Source organism: Rattus norvegicus, chromosome 4 (genome assembly GCF_036323735.1).
Source record: "Rattus norvegicus strain BN/NHsdMcwi chromosome 4, GRCr8, whole genome shotgun sequence".
NCBI classification, from domain to species: domain Eukaryota; kingdom Metazoa; phylum Chordata; class Mammalia; order Rodentia; family Muridae; genus Rattus; species Rattus norvegicus.
The window spans coordinates 95,179,680-95,194,311 of record NC_086022.1 but is presented as its reverse complement, the minus strand read 5'-3'; the positions used below and the strand labels follow the sequence as shown (position 1 = coordinate 95,194,311).

General features: G+C 42.7%; 1 protein-coding gene across 3 annotated transcripts in view; it reads right to left on the bottom strand.

The window, feature by feature from the left end:
* The window catches only part of Grid2 (glutamate ionotropic receptor delta type subunit 2), a 1,477,190-nt gene that overhangs the window by 28,043 nt on the left and 1,434,515 nt on the right, over nucleotides 1-14,632 (bottom strand). For 2 of the 3 annotated variants that reach the window (XM_017592903.3, XM_039108399.2), the window contains exon 15: nucleotides 11,390-11,630. In XM_017592903.3, the coding sequence (XP_017448392.1) occupies nucleotides 11,390-11,630 (241 nt within the window). Of the gene's footprint in view, nucleotides 1-7,271; nucleotides 8,978-11,389; nucleotides 11,631-14,632 lie in introns of those variants that run through there. The other variant, NM_024379.2, reaches the window with a different exon arrangement.

The window sequence follows — 14,632 nt, the reverse complement described above, 5'->3', positions numbered from 1 at the left end:
AGAGACCAAACAGATGATGGGAATTTGAAAGCAGAGTTGGTCACTCTTCAGGATTGTGTTACCCAAGGGTGGGAGAAATCTTAGAAGGAGTTTAGTATATGAAGGGATACAAGCAGAGCAGCTCTGACTGAACTCTAGTGGGCCTTACCTTAACCACGCCTCTCCTAGATCCTGAGAAAAGCCCCAGAACTGCAGGGAGCCCCATTAAAAGTACAAACTCTGTAACTTTAACACTTGTAGGTACCTACCACCTCTTACAAATACACCTCACACGCTCCCAGGGAAAGGAAATAGATACCAATCTCCAATCTGTATTTCTTCCTGAAGATCTCAGCTGAGGAAAAGGGACAGTGACCTGGCTGCTCTTCTACTCAATGACTGCCATCTCTTTGCATTTGGATTTGAAAACTCAGTCATCTTTGACTTTCTCTCCCAAATACTCAGATTCCATTAACCTCTCACATTCCTTTGGTTCTCCCTTGCAAATATGTCTACCATATCTACCTTCTTTCCTCTTTTGACTCAGAGGCTTAGCTCAATTGACTTTGAATAAGCCTTCAAAAATTTATTTCTTCTCTGAATTTACTCTGTGTGTGTGTGTGTGTGTGTGTGTGTGTGCGCGTGTGAGCACATGTGTATGCAAACTTGTGTTCGTGTTTTCATGTATGCGTGTTATATGCACCGGGGTGGTTTTCACATACACTAAGTGTTTGTGTGGAGGTCAGAGGACATCTGTGTGAGTCAGTTCTCTCTTCCTACATTTTCACAGCCTCAGATGATGGAGTTTGGGCCAGCAAGCTTATGCTACTGGTGCTTTATTCACTGAGCCATCTCATTCGCCCACATCGGGCTTTTTACTTCCAATGGATGAGGTGCTACAGGTTTAACCTTTCTAACCCATTCCTCTAAGGTATATAGTTCTTGGTGTTCTCCTTTTGGTCGCAAATTGCCAGTGTCTCAGAGGAGGTTCCTATGCATCCTATGGCTTTGAGCCTCTTTGAACATGAACCAACCTGTGGACTCTCAGGAAGCTCATGGACTGAAGTCCAAATGGTCAGCCACTGTACCAACTGCCCTGTACTCTTGAAGTTGAAAGACTCCACTTAAAATAATGCCAGAAGAGGGTGGGAAGAGACCCGTTGAAGTGGTACCAGGTTTCACTCTTTGTTCAGAACACTTCAGGATAACAGCCTGGACTGTCACAATATTCCACCATATCTTGTCAGGTGGGATGTTTGCTTTTCTGGTCTACCTACTGCCCCACATCATTTCTGTCCGCAGGACTCACTGGGTCTGACTGTATGGACTGTCTGATTTCATCCTAAGCTTGCCCTCTAAACTCTAACCTCAGAACATCTGCATTGTCTATCCCTGACGTTAAGAATGCTCTTTTCCTGGATTCCAACACGGGTAACTTTCTCACTCCCTTTGCAGTTTCCCTCAAACACATGGTTCTCGCTGGGACCTCCCTCACTACTCTCTTTGCAGTCGTACATTCCCATTTCACTTTGGCCTGACAGCCCCTGCTCTTGTGTTTTAGCTTTGTCCTCTGCTGCCTTTACCTGGTAATGGACTAGTTACTTACAGGTCTGTCTTGCTTATTCTCTGTCTCTTGTCAGTTGTAAGTTGACAGGAACTTCTAGCTTTAACAGTGTGCCTTGCTCTGCCTTTTAAAATAATAAAACTGCTATCCTATTGTATAAAAACAGTGTCCTGCACAGAGTGACCCCAGCACACGCACTGACGATAGGACTGATGAGTGAATGCCCAGAGCGGGATTTCTGAAACCCATCCTTAGCTCTCTGTATCACAGCTGTGCCTCACTGTAACCTGACACATTTCGTACTTCATACTTGGTGGTCAATCACTACTCCCCCAAGCTTCTTTTCTTCACCCCATGTCTTTGTTGCTCTGTGCCCACCACTGTGCAAGTGTTTTCTGGGCTTTTCCACATTACCTCAGCTACCCCAAATTCCAGCTTACTCCATGAAAACACCTCATCCACACAGCCTATAGTCTTCCTTTATTTTCCTCAGAGAATATTTTTCTGTCATGTTAATATGACAATTAAATTTATCCTGCATCCTGACAGCATGTATATTCATATCAAGGGATACTACTTATGCCATGAATTTTCAAGTTTCTCAATGTTTCCTTTTTTTCCCTTTGCAACTTTGGAAGCTCTCTGAAAAGTCAGAGTATGTAGGGAGGGCTGCCACCCAGGGGTGCAGCCTGCCCTGAGAAGTGAGGGAATCTGTTGGCTCGGGGAAACTGCTTAGGGTGCACGCCGGTGGTAGGTGCTTTTTACCAGACTGATTTCAGGATTTTGTTTGTCTCCAGTATTCTAGCTCCCTGAAGCTTCACAAGTGTTATACATATGTATTCATGTTTAAACAGACATTCAGTAATCTTTGTTATAGATTAATATTTACAAATTTCACTTACTGATATTGAACCCGGAAGAATTAATTAAAATATTGATTGTACTTGAACTGCTGACTGCTTCATCAAACACTTTGAAGGCTTAAAGTGTGAGAGAGTTTTCTCATTTTTGGGTCTCTGCATGTATGAAAAGTCTTTCGCATGGCATTTTCATAAAGAAGTCGGGTGGGGCTGAGTTTGGGATTGCTTGACTGTGTAGAACTGAGTGTACGCCTTGCTGTGTTCCTGAGCTCTGCATTTTCACCTGGGGTGCGTTGACTTGGGTAGAAGCGCCGTGCTTGCTATACTGTGAGTGCTTTCTGTGTTGGTGATTCAGTATCTGTCATTCCAAGTAAATGTGCCATTAACTGTAACTTCTTAGGTGACTGATGACTGAATTTTTTAATAATAGTAACTGACGGATACTTAGACATCTTTATTACTCAATCATTAAACATTTCTGGGATAAAGAAGACAAGGGAGATGTCCCCAACATGGAACCTCTGTTTTCAAATTAATTCCAGAATGTTTTTATATCTAAGAACAAACATATACTTAACTCTTTTTTTAAAAAAAAATTATTTAATATATGTGTGCTCTGCTGCATATATATCTGCAGGCCAGAAGAGGGCATCAGATTCCCTTATAGATGGTTGTGAGCCACCGTGTGATGGTGGTAATTGAACTCAGGACCTCTAGAAGCGCAGCAAGTACTCGTAGCCACCGAGCCATCTCTCCCGTCCCACGTAACTCTTTAAAGCAGATATTAATGAAGCTCCAAACTACAGTTCAATGTCAACTTTAATTCTGCAGAGGAATTGAATGTAAACTCTCAGAAATGTATGTAAGGATGTGGCTCATTCTGGTTATGTATATGTTTTTATATATATATCAAATACACTTTATATATATTTAAATTATGTATCTGTTGTGCCTAAGAACAACATTATGTCTGCTTTTTAAAAATTAAACATAGTCACTACAGTAGCTATTTAATTCTTATTTTTTTTCAGTAGTGTCAGTCAAGAATATAATGAAACAATTCAAAAAATTAACATCTGCTTTCTACTTGTATTATTTCCAATCTGTGACAGGCAAAATATTTATTAAAAGCAATATTTTTCATCTCTTTTCTGGTGCTGACAGTTTTGATTTGTGACATCTGTTTCTTTTTCTAACGCAGCTGCTCCGAAAGCTTAATTAGTTTTAAATGAATGAGAATTGATGTTGTCTTGAAAAAAAATTGATTTTCTAATCACATCATGGATATTTTCAGCTCTTTGAAATGAACTGGTATTTCCAAGTGGGAGTCTGTGTGGTATCATCCAAAACAGGCCACGTTTTGGTTTCTGGTAATGTGGAGTCAGCCATGTAGACAGCGTAAGGCTAACAGGGGTAGCACGGTACTGTTAACCTTCCTCACTTTCTCTTCTACACCCCGAAGAAATCCCACAAAGTGTGCATATGAAATTAGTTAAAAGTGAGGTACTAGTCCTATGTGTGAGTCAAGAGAGAGACTTCAGAGTTGAAGGAAGTTTTCAAATTTAAATGGTTTTTGCTTTGCTATCAATTTACTGGGAACAGTATAAATAAAAAACATCGAAAAAATGGGAACTTTGTATCAGAAAATGAAACAGTGAGTTCCGCTCACCTGTGTCTGTCCCTGAGGTAGGTAGAACCCACCTATGCTGTCTCTCATCGCTGAGGGATAAGCAGGGCGCAAGGCTGCCAGCACAGCAAACAGCTGTGGAACCCTGTGTCCTGTGTCTCCGTTGGCAAAAAAGTCATCTGGAGGCTTAGTTGCAAGGTGAAGAAGACCCTGATTAAACTTGTTTGTTCTCTGAAGCAAAGTGCTTGAGACATTGTAAAGTCCTAATTATCTCAAGTGAATTGAGCTGTAGGGACAGATGGGAGTTGTGTGGTTTGTGTCATTGTGACATGGGCCATAGCAGGGATAGTAGACAGGTATTGTTAATAATAGAACAGTAAACAGTTTGCTTCTGGCTTAACGTTCACATTTCTGAAAATTCACATCTTGGGAAATGCTCAAAGCTTGGTCATGGAGGTGGTCTGACCCTCCGAAGACAGACACAGTTGACCTTCGAGAAAAATTAGGATGGATTGCTCTAGGTTTGGTTACACAGGGTCCAAAGGGACTGACGTGGATTGGGGGTGAGATATTCTGCCATTTCAGAAAAGCTGTGAGGTGGTCTATGTATCCTGATTTTCAGTATGGAGAAAAGACTAAGACTGGTGGCAATGGGTACCCAGAATCCCTAAGAGGCATGGGCCCATCTATCTACATGCAACCATCTTGTACTACAGCATCCACAGAACAAGTCCTCCATGCATGCTAACAGGACTGAATGACACTTGTCAAATCTACTATTAGTGATGGCTTTAGGTACTTTCTTTTTCTGTCAGGGAAGTTGCTTCCCCCCAAGGGAGCTTATAAACACTCTGCTACAGGAGTTACTGAAAGGACATCTACTAATGTGTTACGATGGTAATCGTGACCATCACTCTTAACCATTAAATAGCATCTGGGAAAAAGGCTTAGATTGGCTATAGGATTTAATCCCAGAAATAAAAAGACTCAAATTTTAGCAATCTCATTTCAATTTATGTACTTACTGTCACATAAGCTCTTCGTCCTCTCTTAGTTACTATTCATAACCCAGAATGCATTTCACCAAAAATTATGACTATTAAGTAACAATAACTTGCTCTTCAGCCAGAATGATAGAACTGGAAAGTAGGGATGGGTGAGTTAGACTTTTCATCTCCTTTCCTTTTAATTAACAAAGCAAAGTACTATTCAGAAAAGTCTATTTTATAACAGTATCTTTTCAGGTGCTCCTAATCCTAAAATAAAGGAGAAGAAAAAAAAATCTCACAATTCAGAAAAGAATAAGTTGCCTATAGGGAGATATAGTATGGCAAGAAAGGAAGCCTCACAGTTTTCTTTGGTCATAAAAGTGCAGAAAATGTGCTGACTCACCAGTAGATGAAACAGGGCATTTGAGTGCAATGAAGTCACTTGGGTATGAGGCATTTGTATTGTAACAGCAAGTCTGATCTAAAGGGTACAGACCAGGGCAAACTCTGGGTGAAGGAGCTGATACTAGACAGAGAAGGGATGGATTCCTTCTACCAAAAGCCATACCCTGAATAGAGGCAGCAGGTGCTTGTGCCCTACCCGTTGACTCAGACGGCTGTGGAAGACCCACATGAGCAAGGAGAGGATGCCATGGATCTTCGGAGTGCACACTGAGGGAGGAGGGGACGGAGCACTTGTGTTTCTGCCTCTTCCCCATATCCATGGCCCCTTTGGTGAGTACTTGGGTGAATGTGATGGATGCATGGTAGAACCCAAATCTCATAGCTGAAATTCCACACCAGTTTCAAGTCTTAGGCTATCAAGCATTTGGATAATTAGCAGCTTTTTAGACTGCCATGTTCTCCCAGTCATAAATCGAGAGACAGATCCACCTTTGTAAAGTTTCTCCTACTTCCCGCATTGAAAAGGCATTTTGATGGAGTTTTAGAATAGAGATTTCCATCTAAATAATATTTTATAGTCATATATCCATTGAGTTAGATGTTAGATGGATTTGGTAGTGTTCAAATGTAGAAATAATAGTGTTTTAGAAATAATTTCTAAGTCTAAATAAGAATTAAAATTAAAATGTTGACCTGGTGACTGCTTCTTGCAATTTTCAGTAAGCCCAAAGTTTAATAATTACACTCAATTTTCTTTCTTTCTTCTTTGCATGTTACAGATGCTTATTTTGCTATTGATACACTGGCTGCTTTTTTTTCTATAAAACAGGACAAATTCCCCTCCCCCCCCCCCAATGCTCACACAGACATCTATGAAGAGAAACAAATATGTTTTTGGTTCAAATAGTCTTGAATATCAGATTAGCAGTCTTTGATCATCTTAGGGCATCTTTAATCATTGTTTCTAGAGAGCCACTCACGTTGCTGACCTGCTAATTAGAGTAGATGTTCTACACTTCCACAAAGTCAGCGCTTTCGGGAGACAGGTCAGTGAGATCAGAATCTTTACTTTTATAGTTAAGACTTCAATAGTATGAGAGCAAGTTTAGAAAACAATTTTATTAGACAAATTATGTAGACAAATTATACACAGAAAGCTCTGCCACTCATAATTGAGGCCTCCAAAATGTTTTGTGTACTTGAAGAATAGGCAACACGTCAAAATCAGCCTATTTCCAGAATTGTACATGGTTAACAGTTTGTTGATAGCCGAAGTCACTGCAGCATCTGGGGGTGCCCCTATATAGCTGTAAAGACTTTTCTGTTTGAAAATTAGAGTTGTAAATGAGAACGTGAATGTCACAGGGAAACAAGGTGTGCATGCACCGCGGGACTCGTCACCCTGGACACAGTGTGGTTTCTCATGAGATGAACGTTTTCTGCCTGACACAGTAGACAATAGTTGAAGATTTAGTACAAAAACAGTGACAGTACAAGATGCTCCCCAGAACAGAATTAGATCAAAATAGAATACACCTTAAGAATATACCTCTTAACTGCTCCTAAAGCAAATCACATAGGCTGGATCCTCTAGCAATCCTAGCCACAGAATGAATGCGATTAAGGTAAGCATACTGCTGCCTGAAAACACAGGAGAAATTCTTGCTTCCTACTTACCACGTGAGTTTAAGGATTGCAGATGAAGCTCATTCTAGGTTTCTAACAGATAAGAATGCTACTTTTAGAGGACTGTGCATAACGAGGCACTGGCTTTTTGCTCATCGCCCCTGCTGACACACTTGGCACTGATTTTAAGAAGACAGGACACCTCCAAGTAGAAGTGGGTAGAAGAGGGGTTCAGATGAGAGCCCAGTATGGTTGTCACGTGTCTGCTGTAGGGTGATGTATGACACATATAAGGCCACATCGACACTTCGAAGGGGTTTCCCCTCCTCCCCAGCTTCAGTTACAGTGATTCGCTTGCAGCTTTGGAAGAGGACGTTGAACCTACCATGATCTACGGTTAAACTCTGCTCTCTGTGCTGTGTGTGGGGTTCGGCTCATGGCATTTCCCGTTTAGATAATTAACAGAAGGTAAAATTATCGAGGTTAGCTTTATACACTGCTGAATAATGAATGCAAAACCTATTCAAATGAGTACATCTAGGAACAAAGATGAAATCACCCTGGATGTTTTAATAACAAAATTATAAAAAAGTCTCTTGGCAAACAACGCAGGTCAGAGTGACATTAAAGCAACCTGCCTCTCCACCTGACAAGGCCTCCTGCGCTGCCACAGCTCCTGTACACAATGCTTGGTTTTTAAACTAAAGCTTTATTAAATGAATTGCAATAGCAATGGCTGCATTTCTATATATATACACATTATATAGGTGCATATATATGTATATATGAGATACTAAGTTATTTAACACAATAAAGGCCTTTGCCATATGGTAAAGTTTACTGTACATAAGAAAAGGTTTGAATACTGTACAATCGCACGAAGGGGGTGGGCACTGCTGCAGTGCAAAGGGGGTTTTAACTGTAGTCTTGACTGGCAGATTAATGGCTTTTTTTTGTTTTGTTTTGTTTTGTTTTGTAATCCTACGAAACCGTGATCTCATATTGTGTGGCCTGAACGGTCTTCAAAATCATGTCATCCACACTGCAGGGGTTGCCTTTGGTCCACAGTTAAAGGACACTCGACAGCAGTGGAGGGTTTTATGGATGTGGCTGAAGATGGAGAAAGACCGAGGTTATTGCAGTTAGAGTTTCGAAACAGAGGGACGGTGGGTGCATGGGAGCCCTGTATGCAAAGTCAACCCTGCAAGTGTTCTCAGTCTCAGTGCCCATTCCCTATACTTGAAGTACAGTATATGAAAAGCAGACTACTTGGATCCTAGAATACTATATTCTTGGGGAATAAGTTGAGTAATGGAAAAAAAATGGAGGGTGATAGACAGAGAGAGGGAGAAAGAGGAAAAAAAGTAGAGCAGGGGAGAGAAAGAACTAGAATTGTTACTAATTATCCTGATTTCTTTTAAATAAAACATCACATCCATGTTAGTCCCACATTACAGTTGCTCCTTTGGGGCAGTCCTAGGATATAGGCCGAGCTGTCTGCTGCTCATATGGACGTGCCTCGGTCGGGGTCATTGCCCAGATTGAGCCCCAGAGTGGGAGTAGGCTGATAAGGAATAGATGACATTGTTTTGATAGGACTCCTGAAAAAGCCCCCATTAGGGGCCCTGTGCCTAAAAGGGCCAGTTCGGTGCTCGGGCACACTGCCGAAAGTGAAGCCAGAGGCAGCTTTTGCTGAGAGTGTGCGGCTAAGAGTCTGGATCTGCTCTGGGATGAAGGTGGTGGTGGTGATGTGAGTGTTTCTGAAATCACTGATCTGCTCCAGGGCTTGTCGTGTTGGCAAAGTGTCAATGTCCAGAGGGGTCAAGTCAATTGACGAGGTGGAAAACTGTTTATGGGGGCTGTCGTCATCTGTGCACAAGCTATTTACACGTCTATGGAGGTGCTCCAGGTCAATTTCCTTGTCATCCTGGAGATGAAGAAAAAGAAAATAAGGATCTCATCAGTACTGGCTTCCATGGTTTTCTTAAAAAAAAAAAAAAAAAAAAGCCGTTCAGCAAACATGTAATTAACTGAACTTTGGGGCATATTCGCTTAGCAGATATTGACTGGGCTCCTCCTAGCATGAGCCAGGCAGGCACTGGGGCTTGTTTCTGGGAATTCTGTCAGGGCTTTGAGATAAAGTATCTATGAGAAATACTTTCCTTGCAGCTGGAGCTTGAAAATGAGCACAGGGCACATGCAGCTACAAAGACACCCAACAGGCTTAGGCAGGGACACGCACAGACGTCTGATTGCAGGAACTCCCCTCACCCCTTGCCACCCCTTTTCGCACATGCTTCCTCTTTCTGAGTCTCGTTTGAAATGGATTTTTTGATCTTTTTCTACCATTTATGCCTAGACTTAATTTTTTGTCCTTAGATGAAAGAGATACACAATGTGTTTCTTTGTACTAACTTGCCAACGACTAGTAAAGTGTTGTTTCCTGCAGTCCAGAGCTATGAAGTTTTTGAGAAAGAGTCAGCACAAGAGAGCACAAGAGAGCTCTCCACAGAGCGAATAGATGGTACCCAGTACCTGCATCTGGTCACTGTGAGGTCAGAGGGGTACTTAGAGATCCCTTCAAGTCAGGACATGTGAATAAATACCTTTAACTGGAGGTCAGTTTTAGGCTAAGTGGGTATGTGTGTAAGAAGTTTTATTTATTTGCTTCTTAAAAGGCAGTAAAGCCTTAGAGTTTCGGAGAGAAATCCTTCCTGAAAATGCTTCAGGACTGAGAAGAAATAAAATTTCCTTTGTGATATTTACAGCCAAGGTCAATAAATTCAATCGATGGGTTGTAAGATTGCCCATTAGTCATACGAGGAGAAAACAGTTCTTCACAGAACCTATAATGGCCATCAGACATTAGACTAGGTACATGTTTTCCCACCACGCATGCAGTACTCTGCAGAGAAAAGTGCCGGGGTTCCCAGCCCTGTTTTTCCGTCCTCTTTCTCACTTAAGATCCAATAAAAGCATCCATTAATGCAGCATTATCACTGAGACTTCAGAAGGCTGAGATGTGTAATTTTATGGTTCCCACGGCAACTGTAATCTAGACATCCATCCACAGCTCTAACAGTGCAAACATTCAATATCTTCTGTAGTCATTCAAAAACAGGAGCTCGTGAGCGCTTCGTCTCCAGAGTTTGGAGAACGTTGAGTCTCAGCTACAATCTGCATTAACGTGGCCTTTAGCTTAGGACTGATGTCAGCAGAGAAACCAATATGCTTACTCCATAAGGAAGACATAACAATAAACCTGATTGGCTTTTAGCTAGGTCTCCAACGAGGTGGGGTTGTATATGATTGCTCACACAGGGATGGAGTAAGGTAAGCCAAGCTGTTCTCATAAACGGTACTGATCTACTCCACATCTAAGGAGCTACATGGATCCTTAGACTGTGTAGAGGAGGGCGTTGGAAAGACAACACTACCGCACAGACATGCATACACAAAGGAGAGATCATTTTTATTTGTACATCAAAGCCAATCTTCTGCAGAGTTCCTTGTGCATCAGTCAGCCCAGGGCTGAGCAGAAAGTTTAAAACTTTCTTTGAAACTGACCCTCAAATCAAACCACTGAATAAATTCAGGTCACATTTCACATCGACTCTTCAAGCTTTCGGCAATAAGATTAATGAGCCAAGTGTTTTGTTTGTTTGTTTTGTTTTTTGCTTTTTGTTTTTTTTTTTATGCTCATGTTTTCTCTGGTAATGGATCCATCTCGCATGCTTTTTTTTCACTAAGATATAATGTACAGTTCTGCCACCATTCTTACAGATACGAACTTGAATGTGGCCCTGGAGTTAAGCTGATGACACAGTCAGGGAGATAAACAGAATCCAGAATGATTTTGCGATGTGAATTGGGTACACTTGGGATCACGGGAGGACCCCAGACACACAGTCACGTCTCCAGATCTTCACACATAGATAGAAGCAGTGACTTGTGATGAAGAGAAAGCATCCTGCTGGGGGCTTCTAGGCCTAGTCTTTAAGACACAAATTTATAACTTGAAGGAAAGTGTTATGCATCTTTGCTAATTGGGTCAAGGAAACCATTGCCTTGAAGGATCATCAGTATTTAGCCTGAGACTCAGCGTTTCAGAGCCCGCTATGGGACAGGACATTGTCAGCCTTCCAGACATGACCCCTACTCTTCATTCACCCGAGAGTCCTAAAAGGGAGCCGGCATTGGCTCGCCTTTCTGCTTCCCACATGCTTATGTTGAATCTTCAAAGAAAGCAGAAAGAACAGTTGCCAATGTTACCCCTTTCTCCCTGGGAATACAGCCACCAGATGTTCAGAAGCTCTATCTGGGGCCCAAGTTCAAGTACCTCTTTCGATGGGACTCGGGAGCCCTTCCGCCGACTCCACCATGTCTCGAGGACGGCTATGAGGCAGGAGAGTACAATCCCCGCGGCCAGGATGCAGAACACGCCTGCCAGACTCTTGATGTCCAGGGCTCCTCCCTTCTGCTTTGCATCTACTGAGGAGTACAGGTCACACTGGCCATTCTTAGGCCACCATTTGTGCTTGAGGATGTCCATGTCGCCACTCTGCTGCAGCTCCAGGATCCTGGGGGGTGGAGAACAGAGTGCGTGTGACTATAGCCAGGGGTGACTGCCTTGCCTACAACCTGAACGATGATGACTGTCCCCAAAAGATGGTAGGCCTAGCTTACTAGAGCAGTTTGTAGGCAGGGTACTGGGAAGCCAAAAACATGGATTTTCTTCTACCTTGTCTTCCTTCCCTTCGACTCTCCGCCCCTCTCTCACTCTACTTTCATGGGGATGCTAGTGGAGTGGCTCCTGCCCATTTATTGCACTATGCTTTTAAGATTCCATTTGGGAGGTGCTGTTCTAATTTGGTCTGCCACTGACACAGATCTGGCCCTTCCTCCAGAAGAGTACAGAATGTAACTCTGGACCATGGTGTTTTTATGAAGAGCCCATTGCTGCTTCTAGCCAAACACTGGTGTAATGTAACCCAGCATTTGCTCTCCGCACAGGAATTCAATTAAAATAAAACTTCTATTATTTATCATGGTGTGGAGAAGGCCTCGGGACAAGTTTGAAGTTGATAAAATACATCAATTTCAGCTCTTCACACAAGTGATGTAATTCCCTTTTAATGCCAAAGGGAACATAACCTACCTCCTTTGGGAGGTGAGAAAAACAGATGACCAGAGGGGCCAGAGGTGGTTAAAAACTCAAACAGGAAACACTTCCTCTAGTTAAACGGAGCTGTGAAGGCTGCAGCTTTGCAAAGTGTGGTTCACACAGAGAAATCAATCTCAACCTCCTGAATTCCACTTAGCTTCCTAGTCCTCCATACACTGCTGCTTCTGCAGGAGCCATGCTCCCCAAGGCCAAAGCAGTCCTGTAGATTCCAGGCCCAAACCCTTAGCATCCCCCAGGTATTTAGTTTTATTCCCTGAGAGCCAGCCTCAGGGTCACCAATAAGCTCCAGGGTGGCAGTTGGGAAGAATGGGCACTGAGCAGAGTACAGTGATGGTAGACTGGTTTTCAGAGCACACAAATCTTGCTGCCCACTCTTTCCTGGCATCTAGTACTGGAGTCCAGAGGTAGGAAGCCAGCAGCTGTGCCATAGATCTGCTGTCTGGGAAGATCTCCCAGCTACACACAAATAAGTTGCTTGAACCTAATATCCTGGAGATCTAGTAGAAGGTAGTTATCAAGCTATATTTGTCAGATATATTTGTCAAAAAGGTAGACAGAGCCATCAGTTTAGCATGTCATTTTTATATGATTAAATTGTGGGTGTGTGGTCCTATGTTTGGGTTTTGGCCCTGCGTCATACCTTCTTTGTGAATGATGGTTTTAAAAGTTTGGATGCAGGAGTTTTGTCAGTCTAGGAGTTCTTCCTATCTTAAATCTTCTGCATGGACAGTAAGATAACAAAAGGACAGAGAAAGATCTTGGGAGCCTGGGCTGGGGGTAAGGTTCTCAACTGATCTGAGAATAGTGTGACTAGCTTGGGGCTACAGAGGATTCGTCACCCCACATCCCCATCAGCTCCCACAGCACCTCAGGGCTAACATTGCCTAGGTTGCCTATCTCTTCTCATGAAATTCACCTTTCAAATGTTGCTCCCTCAGAGCGTTGCTATAAAAGGAAGGTGAGTTGATGTGTTGAAACTATGAGAATGATTGCGGAGAGTAGTAGATTGTCACTATCTGTACCTTCAGAACTCCCAAACACCTACAAGGCCTCTCCGAGGAAAGGACTCACACAATGGCAGCTTAGTAAGTGTTCAAGACCTGCAGTAAAGAAAGCCTTATGCTTTTGTGTAGTTCAGCCCTCCCCAGATTTCTTCAATTCTGTCCTCATTTTAGCTCTCCACCTGAGTCAATACTGTGTTGAGCTCCAGTTTAAGGAGCCCAAGAAGCATACATGTGTGGCAATTGCTGGCAGGGGTCAGCCTTGTCCAGATATACAATTATGTCATCAAGGATTCTTGCTGGGCCTACCCACTATTACCATTTAAATGACGTTGACACTGTTAAGAAGCTAGTTTAGAGGTTCAGTTGTGTAAGATTAGTAAGTATAGATGCTGGGGAGGAGACTTGGTCAGTAAGGTGCTTGATGTGCAAGCATGAGGCTTGAGTTTGATGACCCAGAGTCTATGGAGGAAAGTCAGGCATGCTGGAAGAAGTTATGATCCCAGAGCTGGGGAGGCGAGACAGGTGGCTGTCTGGGCTCTCTGGCCAACCAATCTAACCAACTTGGCAAGTTCCAAGTCTCCATGTAAGAGGTCTTGTCTCAAGGAAACAATTTAGATGATGTCACAGAAAGGTTGGCCTTTGCCTCCATGCTCATGTGCAAACACGTGTATGAACAAAACCACCACCCTACACAAACATGCATGCACACACATGCACACACACATGCACACACATACACATACACACACACACACACACACACACACACACACACACACACCACACCACACACACAAAGGAAAGATTAATTGTGTCTAGAGACCTGTTGTACATTTGCCTATGGCTAACAATACTATACCATACACTGGAATTTCTGCTAATAGCATGATGCTCATTTAATGGTTCATTGTATCATAATAGAAACAACACAGTGCCCTCTAGGAATTTGCTTATGGAAAGGCACTAAATAGTCAGAGCATCCTTAGGTACCCCAGAGGAAAACTTTAGTTAGCTTTGAAGAAAGAATTCTGCTTAAGTTTGTGTTTATAGTGAAACATAAAAGAATGTTACAGCAATATTTGCTCAATGAGAATACAGTTGCCCTCAATGTAAGTGGAGAATAGTCCTAGGATCCCCCGGTGGATTTCAAAGTTGGAAGAAACTCAGGTCGCTTACATAAGATGACATGTTGGTTACGCAGAACACTCTCTCCCCAGACACACACCATCTGTGGTGGTTTGAATGAAAATGTCCCCCAGTAGGCTCATGCGACTGAACATTTGACTCCCCATTTGGAGAGTCTCTTGGGAAGAGTTAAGAGGTGTGGCCTCACTGGGGAAAGCACATCATTGGAGATGAGCTGTGAGAGCTTAAAGACTCATCCAGTTCTTTA